This window comes from Poeciliopsis prolifica, unplaced genomic scaffold (assembly GCF_027474105.1).
Source record: "Poeciliopsis prolifica strain line A6 unplaced genomic scaffold, Auburn_PproV2 SCAFFOLD033, whole genome shotgun sequence".
In the NCBI taxonomy this organism is placed as follows: Eukaryota; Metazoa; Chordata; class Actinopteri; order Cyprinodontiformes; family Poeciliidae; genus Poeciliopsis; species Poeciliopsis prolifica.
In genome coordinates, this window is record NW_026562408.1 from 4,787,833 (window position 1) to 4,797,870 (window position 10,038).

The 10,038-nt window shown below is 36.6% G+C and overlaps 1 protein-coding gene, 1 long non-coding RNA gene and 4 other non-coding genes across 7 annotated transcripts; 5 read left to right on the forward strand and 1 right to left on the reverse strand.

Annotated features, from left to right (window-relative positions):
• Nucleotides 1-63: 63 nt before the first annotated feature.
• Nucleotides 64-7,523, reverse strand: rab34b (RAB34, member RAS oncogene family b). Of its 2 annotated transcripts, none has more exons than XM_055051402.1 (11): nt 7,422-7,523; nt 6,043-6,131; nt 5,523-5,563; nt 4,706-4,771; nt 3,663-3,764; nt 3,382-3,446; nt 3,265-3,316; nt 3,110-3,191; nt 2,369-2,459; nt 2,188-2,295; nt 64-1,460 (listed from the first exon to the last, which is right to left on the reverse strand). In XM_055051402.1, the coding sequence occupies exons 2-11, from the start codon at nt 6,088-6,090 to the stop codon at nt 1,405-1,407; spliced, it is 711 nt and encodes a 236-aa protein (XP_054907377.1). In that variant the 5' UTR covers nt 6,091-6,131; nt 7,422-7,523; the 3' UTR covers nt 64-1,404. The 2 variants fall into 2 exon arrangements, with proteins under 2 accessions (XP_054907377.1, XP_054907376.1); XM_055051401.1 differs by having other exon boundaries at nt 5,523-5,614.
• A 151-nt stretch (nt 7,524-7,674) lies between these two features.
• Nucleotides 7,675-9,701, forward strand: LOC129373562 (uncharacterized). Its single transcript, XR_008607377.1, has 7 exons — nt 7,675-7,767; nt 8,045-8,106; nt 8,298-8,342; nt 8,552-8,630; nt 8,938-8,976; nt 9,171-9,210; nt 9,410-9,701. It is a non-coding gene; the product is annotated as an uncharacterized LOC129373562 (long non-coding RNA).
• Nucleotides 8,150-8,224, forward strand: LOC129373660 (small nucleolar RNA SNORD49). The gene has a single exon (XR_008607388.1). It is a non-coding gene; the product is annotated as a small nucleolar RNA SNORD49 (small nucleolar RNA).
• On the forward strand, nt 8,394-8,467 carry LOC129373661 (small nucleolar RNA SNORD65). Its single transcript, XR_008607389.1, has one exon. It is a non-coding gene; the product is annotated as a small nucleolar RNA SNORD65 (small nucleolar RNA).
• On the forward strand, nt 8,783-8,868 carry LOC129373663 (small nucleolar RNA SNORD49). Its single transcript, XR_008607391.1, has one exon. It is a non-coding gene; the product is annotated as a small nucleolar RNA SNORD49 (small nucleolar RNA).
• Nucleotides 9,018-9,092, forward strand: LOC129373666 (small nucleolar RNA SNORD65). The gene has a single exon (XR_008607394.1). It is a non-coding gene; the product is annotated as a small nucleolar RNA SNORD65 (small nucleolar RNA).
• Nucleotides 9,702-10,038: the final 337 nt, after the last annotated feature.

The window sequence follows — 10,038 nt, forward strand, 5'->3', positions numbered from 1 at the left end:
ACCTATGGAGATGGGATTAAAGTATCAATATGTTTGGTGCAACCGTTTTAACTGTAAAGTATTTGGTGATCCTTTCATGAAACCAGAAATGGAAATAAAATATCAGAAGAGCAAACACACTTGATTCTTGGGGTTTGCAAATATTAACTTATTATTGCCGTTAGTAATTCTCAGCATAAAACCAATGAGTTGAAATAAAATTGTAATGTATTTTCCAGGCACAAAGTTCCATTTTTTTCAACACAACATCAAAGTTGTCTTAAAATTGGGGTTCTGTCTCTTTAAGAAGCTCTTACTCTTTCCAATACAACAATGTTTCTCCATTAAGCCTTTAGCAATATTTTAACCTGCGTTGGATTGAGAAGTAGCTCCTATAATTAGCTCCGAGATCCATTCTTGCTGCCGCTAGTCTGGAGGGACTGACTGGGGGAAAGGATAACATAACATTTTCCCCTTTAATATCTCTGGCATAAAGAGATATTAAATATATACTTTTCCATGCCTTTATTTCTGTCAAAAACCTATAAAGCTTTAAATCTGACATTTTATTATCAAGTGATTTATTAACTTACATTTTTAAGTGTTCAATGAATTACAAAAACATTTCAATACTTTCTCCAAAGATATCCGTTTAAGCCCAAAATTATTCATACTGTGTTTTATGAGTTAATGTAATAATTTTACCTGAATGTTTCCTCTGCCTGGAAGAAATGTTAACATTGGAGGGGCTCAGTCAAAGCCTGGGTGAGAAACTTGACTTGATTAAGGTAATGGCAAGGAGGCCTTTCAACCTCTAAATCAACCAGGAGTTTGAATCATTTTGGGATTAAATGTCCAGCAGAACAGTTTATGAAGATGAAGCTGTCCTTTCCACTTTCTAGGACTCTCCCACCAAACAATCCTTCCACTCCCAGATCATATGAGCGCTTGTGTCGGACCGGAGAGAGGCATGATGGGAATGACGGTGGTCATTTGATCCGATGTATGCATCACATTAGCAAGAGCAGAGACACATGACCAGAAGTCAGCAGGGAGGAAAAGATACAGAGGATGATATTCAGACAAATCCTCTCCTAACGGGATGAAATGTAGGTTCTCACAGACGATGTTCTTGTGAAAAGCTGCTACAGTTTTGGGAAATTATCTTTATAATCCAGAATACAAAGAATTACTTGTTGCAGATCTGGTCAGCACTAAACATTCCTGAGAAACACACAGCTTGAGTCATTCTGCTAATAGGCTTATTTACAGGCTCAATTGGAGGCATTATGTTGGAGCTACTTGGATGATGGCAAATATTTTCTCAGGTGTTTTCCTGGATGCTGCAGACACAGCCCAGCTCAGGGGATCCACACCAGTTTGGCTCCAGTAACCGTGTGGCTGCACCAGTGAGATCAGGCTTTCTCAACAACAGTTGGTCTTCTTTTGTTTATGATTGGCTTCTGAGCTGTCTGTGATTCCTGTGTGCAACAGAAATACACGTCAGAAAATCTTCAGATTTCTCACAAATATCAAATGTAGCAAATCAAGAATTTGTTTTTCTGCTGCATGCATGTTAATGCCAGGTTACTGACAACAGACAGATGAAAAACAATTAGCTGCACAGGAAACAGAAAGAATAATGGATGTTATTCAATGGACCAACAGAAAGTAATGTATGACTAAAGGGGAAGAAAATGACTTCAAACCTAAAATAATACATCATTTCCAAACTGATGATTCATATTTTTTTAGCTCATTTATCATTTTATTTTAAATATTTAAAATATCTTCCACTTTAGAGTTTAAAGTTAAAGATATAAACATGCATTATAACTAAATATACAGATGTTTAATCTGACTGAGCTTAAGCAACTTTGCAAAGACAGTAAATTTATGCAAAAAGAGAGAGTTCTTCACAGGACTGATGCTGGGAGGGAAGACAGTTTTTGGGGATTTCGGTCAATAAATCTTTGAAAACAGTGAGTCCTTTTTCTTCTTCTTCAGTCACGCACCACTTTCTGCTGGTCTGTCGCATAAAACCCCAATAAAAGACACTCAGGCTTGTGATCCTGATGCGACTTTTCCCCAGTTAGGACTTCATCGGCATTAAACTAATGATTTAAATAATTTCTTTTAGCTGCATAAAAAGACATTTCTTTAAACTCTTCATGAGACGACAGGCAGACAGCAGCTAACTGAACTCACTGATTATGTCTCTGACGTGTCTCGACCCACTTCTCTCGAGCTCAGCCAAAACATTCGCCTCAAAAGTCAAAGAAGCCACACGAAGGAAAAGATCCCTGATTCCGTCTCCTGAAACAACAAAAGAAATCAAATGATTCAGATCCAGGCTTACTGGTCTGATTGGAACTACTTTATTGCCCACCTGACTTTGCAGACACGGCCCAGTACTCCGCTTTGATTTCCTCTGATAGTCTGATAGCTTCCAGTTCGGTCTCAGCCAACTGATCAGGAGACTAAAATAGAGAAATAGATTATTACTTACATCTTTCAAGACAAATAATCAATCAACTTAGGATTGGTAGAACATTTAGTGTCTTAGTTCACTTCTCTTTTTCAGCTCATGATTCCGAAAAAGTCTTTAAACGAGGCAACATTTACAGATTTACTTCAGTGCAAGAAACTTATGTTAAAATTAAAATGAAATTATAATTTAATCAATCTGGCTGTAAGTGAGAAGGTAATTCCCTGTTAACATTGCTTTAAATTGTAATAAAGAAGTTTCTACAACCGGAAATAAATCTTTGCAATTCAGACTTTAACTAGACCCCATAAAAGCATTTATCTAACCAAACTCCCACATTTGAAATACTTAACCCAGATGTAACTCCACAAGTTTTTTAAAAACAATCTTTCAACATTTTTCTAGAAAATGTGAGATGTGGGTTTGACAATTTTTTTGTGTATTCAAAGTCTCAACATTTGTCCAACTGATTATTTTATCAATAACACACATGCAATCTTTCAGACTTAGATCTGTTGCATATTGATTTTCATCAAAGACATCAAACGACATCATTTGCTCCATCTTGACTGATCTGTTAGCTAATCACATGGTTCAGCTCTAATCTCCGTTCACAGCATCTCTTTCCTTAGTTTCACCCACACTCAGGTCTTTCTTGGTCCCGACAAGGAACAGTAAAACACTGGACGGGTCATTTTCCTTCATGGCGTCCTCCAGCCACTCTCTGCACACACAAATCCACATTTTTAGATGCAGAAAGAGAAGGAAATATTTTAAAACACTGTGATGCTGCATACCTGGCATGCGCTAATGAGTTCACACTGCTCAGGTCAAACACCACCATGATGGCTGGGGACACAGTTTGATTAGATACAACTCAGCTCAGTTCAAATCAGGATTATTGCAGCACTCACCTTGTGCTCCTCTGTAATATGTTGAGGCGATGCACTTGAAGTGCTCCTGACCTGCTGTATCCCACCTGGAAAACACACTTTCAAAATAAAAGCATGCACACTGGCATCTTAAAGTCACACTAAATCAACACATTGAAGGGAATGTGGGTCAAAGTCAACAATCTAAATTGTTAGAATCTCATATTTATCCAATTATAAAATAAATTAAAAGTGAGGTCACACATTTCTTTGAGATGCATGACCACAGATGTGGCTCAATCTGTTGCCATTTCAGGACTTACAGCTGCAAACTGAAGGGAACGCCAAGCACCTCGAAGCGCTCCATCTCAAAGTCCACCCCGATGGTGGCTTTGTAGTTTCTGTCGAACGCTCCTCTGCAGAACCTGAAGAAGAAACCAGGAAAACTCAGAACTTTGCAAATAAAAGCATTAAAAACATTTGAGAATCAAAAAATAGCAATGTGTGTTTTTCTGTATCAACACGAAGGCTAATAATTTTGATGAATTAATGACACAGAGCTCACAGTAAGGAGTGAGACAACAGTGATAAAACTATCTAGAGCCAATTAAGTTATAAATGTTATGAGATTAAAGTCTCTCTTCCAGAATAATGCTTATTACAGAGAACTTGTTTTAATTTTGTTTGAAAAATTGCTTAAAATTTACCATGTTTGAGGAAAAGCCGTCTTTCAGAAGTTCCCTTTCTCACATTTTTCATTAGGATTTTATGCAACAGCCCAACACAATGTGGTCCATAATGTTGACAATTTTCCCCTTTTGTTTGAGCTAATTGGGTTTTCATTGACTGTTTTATATTTATGAAGTTTGTTACAAGAAACTTTTAGATTGACATAATTAATCCTGCTTAGTGCTTTTAAATTTAAACTAAATGTTCGTGGCCGGTTCTTTGACATGCATTTTATTTATTTGTTGTTGCGTCCTGTCTAGGACTCTATTAAAAAATAAGTTTTTTCATTCATTTATTATTTATTAAATAAATAAAAAGTACTCTGACAGTTAAGTGGAAGAAAAATGTTCAGTTTTTTTTTTAAATAAAAATCTGGAGGGTATGAATAGTGAATATAAATTAGGGCTGAAAATAATAATAATAATGCACCTTATGCAGCTTAGACATTAAAAAGCATCAGTATTTTCCTTTCCACTTCACATAAAATTTCAATATAATTCCTTGAAGTTTGCGGTTATAATGTGTGAATGGATACACAATATTTATTGCAATTTATTGCAATAAATATTGTGCACAATATTTATTGCAATTTGATTATAAACTAGTTTGTTCTGTAGCTTCGTAAACTTCGCCTCACCTGCTGATTAAACAGGTTTTCCCAACAGAAACGTCTCCCACAACAATGACTTTGGCGATATTAAAGCTGAAAGCAGAAAACCAGAAGTGTTAGAAAATACATTTAACTTTGTAAACGATCAGATTTTTGCATAAAAATTTCAACTACAGAAAATGGAAAAGTTTGTCAAATCTACAATATTTGCAATTCAATGTTAATGAGTTCAGAATGAATTTGTGAAATTGTATTTCATGCAAACCGTTCCACAGAGGGATTTATTAACACAAATTCTTTAGTTAATAGGTTTCTGAAAAACGATGCAACTGGTTTAAATATCTCAAAGGACTGACATTAAATGTGTAATTAAGTCATATTTGTCTTATTTTCAAAAAATAAAAACAAGCATCTGCAATTTTTATGACACAAGTCATAAAAATTGTTGGACATTTGTCACATTTTGGTGATGTGTTTCTACATTTATGTAAGAACATTTAATAACTGGGTGTTAACAGGAACCATGCATGGTTTGATTTTACATTATACTGGAAAATTACTCTGAAGGTTGATTTCACACAATCATCTAATCTAATGCTCCAATTACTCCTCTATCAGTGTCTTCTTTTGTATGTGGTAATTTTATTTTGCCTCTTTTTTCCTAAAAGAAATCTTCAGCCTTCTCCTGTTCTTCAGAATTATATTGTCAGATATGGAGGCTTTGCAGATGTCTATCAGCTGATCCCTGAGACACACTTTAGCGTAACTTCACGGCCCAAACCAGAGCTAATTCATTTATCTCCAACACATATCTCAGTGAAGAGACCATAAAAACGGATCTTACCTCACTCCATCCGTCTTCTGAACTTGGCACGCAGCTCTCACCTGTGGGTGGAAGCCATCTTTGGTGTGCAGAGCTGCATTTGGACTAAAACACTAAAGCGGAAGAAAAACTTAGATTGAATGAAAGTAGTTTTTCTGGCTGAAAATGAAAAGAAATGCTGATTCAATCTACACCCAAAGATTTCAGATTTGTGCTCAGATCAAGACTGAAGGCACCCTTCAACACATTGAAGATTGCGTTTGTAATGTGGTAACATTTCAAGCTACTTGTTGCAAAATGATAGATAATTACAGAGAAATGGTCAACCATAAATAATGACTTCAACCTCTGTTGTTTACTACCCCACTGTGTCTAAATTCCTTCTTAACGTATAACTACCTTTATCTAATCTGATAAAACTTCAGATTGTGTTTTTGCAGAAACGTGCAGGAAGTACATTCCCAGATTTGAGTTATCCATGAGAATTAAGGGATTTTTGAATAATTCTTGTTTTTATGGAATATTATTTGTGTTTACCAACCTTTGGAAGGTGAGTGATGATATGATCCTTCTTCACAGGAGGCAACATCCTGCCAGACTTATTTTAAAACCTGGAGAGAATCACTGCCACTTTGTAAGAGACACAAAGAGACGTATTTTAGTGCAGGTAACAGTTTCAGTTTGCTTTGTTTAGACCACAGGTGTCACACTGCAGTCCTGGCAGCCCTCTGCCCTGCAATATTTAGATGTGCCTCTGCTGCACCACACCTGAACAGAATAGTAAGATAATTAGCAGGGCTCTGGAGAACTGATCTACACAAGGAGGGGGTAATTAAGCCGTTTCATTCCAGCGCTTTGTACCTGTGGCACATCTAAAAACTGCAGGACAGCGACTCTTGAGGACTGGAGTTTGACACTCCTGGTAGACTCATAAAATGAATCCCTTTTACCTGAATTGAAGTTCAATTTAGTCTAATGTTCGTCATATTTTCTCTAAATCAATAGCTTGCAAAAAGGATCAAAATCAGCTCCTTGATCATGGGAAGCAACAAAAATCCACAGAAAGTCATATTGGGGAAAACAACTTGAGAAAACATGGAATATTAATGAAATTGGACAAACTGGGAGGCTGCCAGGAGCCTGACATTTACACTGAAGAATCTGCAGGAATTTCTGTAAAACATTGTTTTCTCCGTGTGTTTAAGGAGAAAGTTTTGGACAAAGAAACCGTCACAGGATGTTTTAAATCTCATAAAACTATCTGGAAGACCATGACATTCTCTAAATGGAGCTTTAGACCTCATTTTCTAAAAAAGGTATGCATTCAACACAAAAACAAAACGTTCTCTCCAAAATATGTTTTAACGTTGTACTTTTTGTGAAGTTTGGTGAAATCCTGAACAGCCAGTTTTGACCCAAAACTATCTGATAAAGTTCAAGAGGCATTTCTGATCGAAATCAACACAAGATTGGAATCATGAGCGAAAAGTTTTTCATGGCTTAACCAGGGTGCAGAACTGAGTCCCATGGATAATCCATGTGATTATCTGGAGAGATCTGTGACAACAGATCTCCTCAAACTCTGATAGATTTGGACAAATTTGCAAGGTGTTTCAACATATTACTACTTTAATGATGTGCAGATGGATTTAGACAGATTAATTCAATTTTTCTGTTTATAAAAACCGACATTTTTGTGGGTAATTGCTACAAGAGTGTTTTTTTCCCCTTTCAAATAAACAAATAAAGAAATAACAGCAATTTTATCCATTGTACATGCAAGAAAATTCAACACAGTCAAAACTTTCTAGCCGTTTTGTTGAATCACCAGATTGGGCAGCAAAAATCTAAATCTCTACAGAAGAAACCAAAATGATCTTTGGATTGAAATGCAATCACTAAAAGAAAAAAAAACTTTACCTGAAGCAGATTAAAAGGTGGTATTGTGAATGTGATATAACTCCAGAGATATATAGTAAAACAAAGCGCTCATAATGAAGAGGTCAGTCTCCAGAAACAACAATCCACACAGGCAAACTTTCCATATAAAGACTGAACATGCGCTCACTCTACAGGCGAGGAAGTTGTGTCAACAGCGCCCCCTAGTGGCCTTTTACTTTTTAAACGCACATCGCCTTTGGTTTCCAAGGATGACGTCATATTACAGCGACGTCTGGGTTTATAAAGCGCTCCGACTGCTGGTCCTTCCTTTCTGCTGCTGCTGCTCTCTCCGGGTGTCAGACCAGAGGAGTCTTTACTGTTTAAGGTAGAAAATTTTTCTAAATAAAATTCAAGATGCTTTATAGTCGCTGCGTGTCGCTTTAGCAGCAGGGTGTGGATAAACGTCGTGTTTTTTGTTGCTGCTGCAAAATGTAGCTTATTGGGCCTCGGAGAGCCACGTGGTGGACGACGTTAGCACGAGATTTACTGCAGTGACTTAAGATTAAATTCTTGAACTGCTCAAGTTTCCTATTCTAAATGAATTCTCAGTTTGATTGTGTCTTTTATGCTGCAGGTTATTAAAAGCTTTCTCTTCCTTTCAGGGACCATGACTCTGACTGACTCAACAACCCGCCATGTCTGGACCCAACTTTCTGTCTGAAAGGTAAATGAAAACAAAATCCTTCCAGCTGTTTTAGTTGAACTTTGTCAGTGATGAAAACTGTGAATAGGAAGTGCCGTCTGATGCGACAACTGACGATGTTTCTGTCACTGTTCTGAGCTTCAAGCCCAGATGGGTTTACATTGTGCTGTTAACTATATTCGTTCATTAAAATATTGCTTTTCCTTTACCAGATTTATCAGTTCCTGGGAGCTGAGGAGGACAGAGTTGGGATGAAGGTCCGTTCTTCTTGCGTAGCTTTAATTGGTGTAATTTAATTGTTGCTTTTGTTATGATGAAACTTGAACTAATACAGCTGGAATTACCGGCAGATTGTTCAGTGTTGATCACTTAGTTTCTGAGCGTTAATTAGCAGTAACTTATTTTATGGAGGCAGATTGACTGATTGATCACAATTTAACATTTCATTTCCATATTTTCTTTAAAGGTGCTAACATGGTGGCGAGTTAACTGAAATTGGATTTCCCTCCAAAAAACATGGAGTCTCTCATTTGAAGCAGATCTTGGTAAGTTTTAACACCTTTATAGCTATTATTCATCAGAAAATCTTTTTCTTTGTCATCAGGAGGGTTAAGACGTGCTGCGTTTTAGCTTAATGGAATTAAAGGGAGTAGAAATCGACTTTGGTTGGTCAGAGCCTAATACTGAGCATCATTTGATCAGTGATGAAAACCTGGAATAGGAAGTCAATTAGCATTAGTCAGATGCGATAACTGATGATTTTTCTGATCCAGTTTTCTGAGTTGTTTAAAATTGATCAGAATTTTCTCAGCAGGAATATTTCTGCTCTAACTCTTCTTTTCTGTCCTGCAGATGATGATGATGATGCCTCCTGAGCACATGGATCAGAAGGTAGTCATTGTGTGTAAAATGTGTTTTACTTTGCTGTATTGTTGTGATGAAAGCTAAACTGAGAAATGCTGGAATTACCGGCAGATTGTACAGTGGTGACCCTTGGTTTTCTGAACATCTTGAATAGCAGCATCAAATCTTCCTTTGAGTTTTTAGGGAGACTTAACTTCTTTTTTTTTTCTTTTCCTATTAAGGATCGGACATGCGGACTATCGCACTTTGTTCACGTCTGTGGTAAGAGATATATTTAATTCAATCACATGAAAGTGTAATGTGAGAAACAGGAAAATGTCTTGTACAGAAGGTTTCTCCTTCCAGGAATATTGAGTTTTTGCATCATAAGAATTAAAGAGGCTAAAAACAACTTCCTGTTTTGGTGCATCGGCTGTGGGATTCCTGCCTATCTGAAATTAACTGATCTCCCTTTTCTCAGGTGATGGAGCAAGTGAAGTCTGGAGAAAAATACCCGACTACCCCTATTGACATCAACCAAACCTGATTCTACAGTCTGCCATTTGGATTCTTGCTAATGCTAATTGACAGTATTGCTAATCCTTTTAGCTGTGATGTCTGAACTGTCAGGAACATCTTGAATGCTGATATTTTTAGGTAATGAATATTTGCTTCTGGGTTTCTTGATATAGGTTGCTCTTGTATGAGCCTGTTCAGTCTGGATAAAATGCTGCATAATGAATAAATATAGGTGTTTCATATTAAAGATTCAACTGACTTGTCATTGTAGTCTGTTCATAAATCCACACCTTTTTAAAAAGTATTGAAACTGGCATCTTTCCACTCTAGCTGTGATTAAATTACCACCATAACTGACACATACTTTGGATATTAAACATTTTTCAATGTTTAATGCAAAAACAAAAAAAAACTTAAGTAACTTAGGGAGTAGTTTCTAGTGCAAATATACTTGAAGATTAACTTAAAAGTAACTTCAGGAACATAAGTCTTGTTTTAAGTAAATTTTAATGAAAAAAATCTGTCATTGGATCAAGTACCTTGCCATCAATATCAAGGAATCATTCCATTAAAACAAGCCTCTATCTTGAT

Bases quoted from the DNA above. Each gene is read 5' to 3' on its own strand.
- rab34b (XM_055051401.1), bottom strand. From the start codon at position 6,090: ATGTTGCCTCCTGTGAAGAAGGATCATATCATCACTCACCTTCCAAAG. The intron at 4,772-5,522 runs GTAAGATCCGTT...TTCTGCTTTCAG, and splicing joins CAGAAGACGGATGGAGTGAG to CTTTAATATCGCCAAAGTCA. The intron at 1,461-2,187 runs GTGAGTTCAGTT...TGTTGCACACAG, and splicing joins ACACGTCAGAGACATAATCA to GAATCACAGACAGCTCAGAA.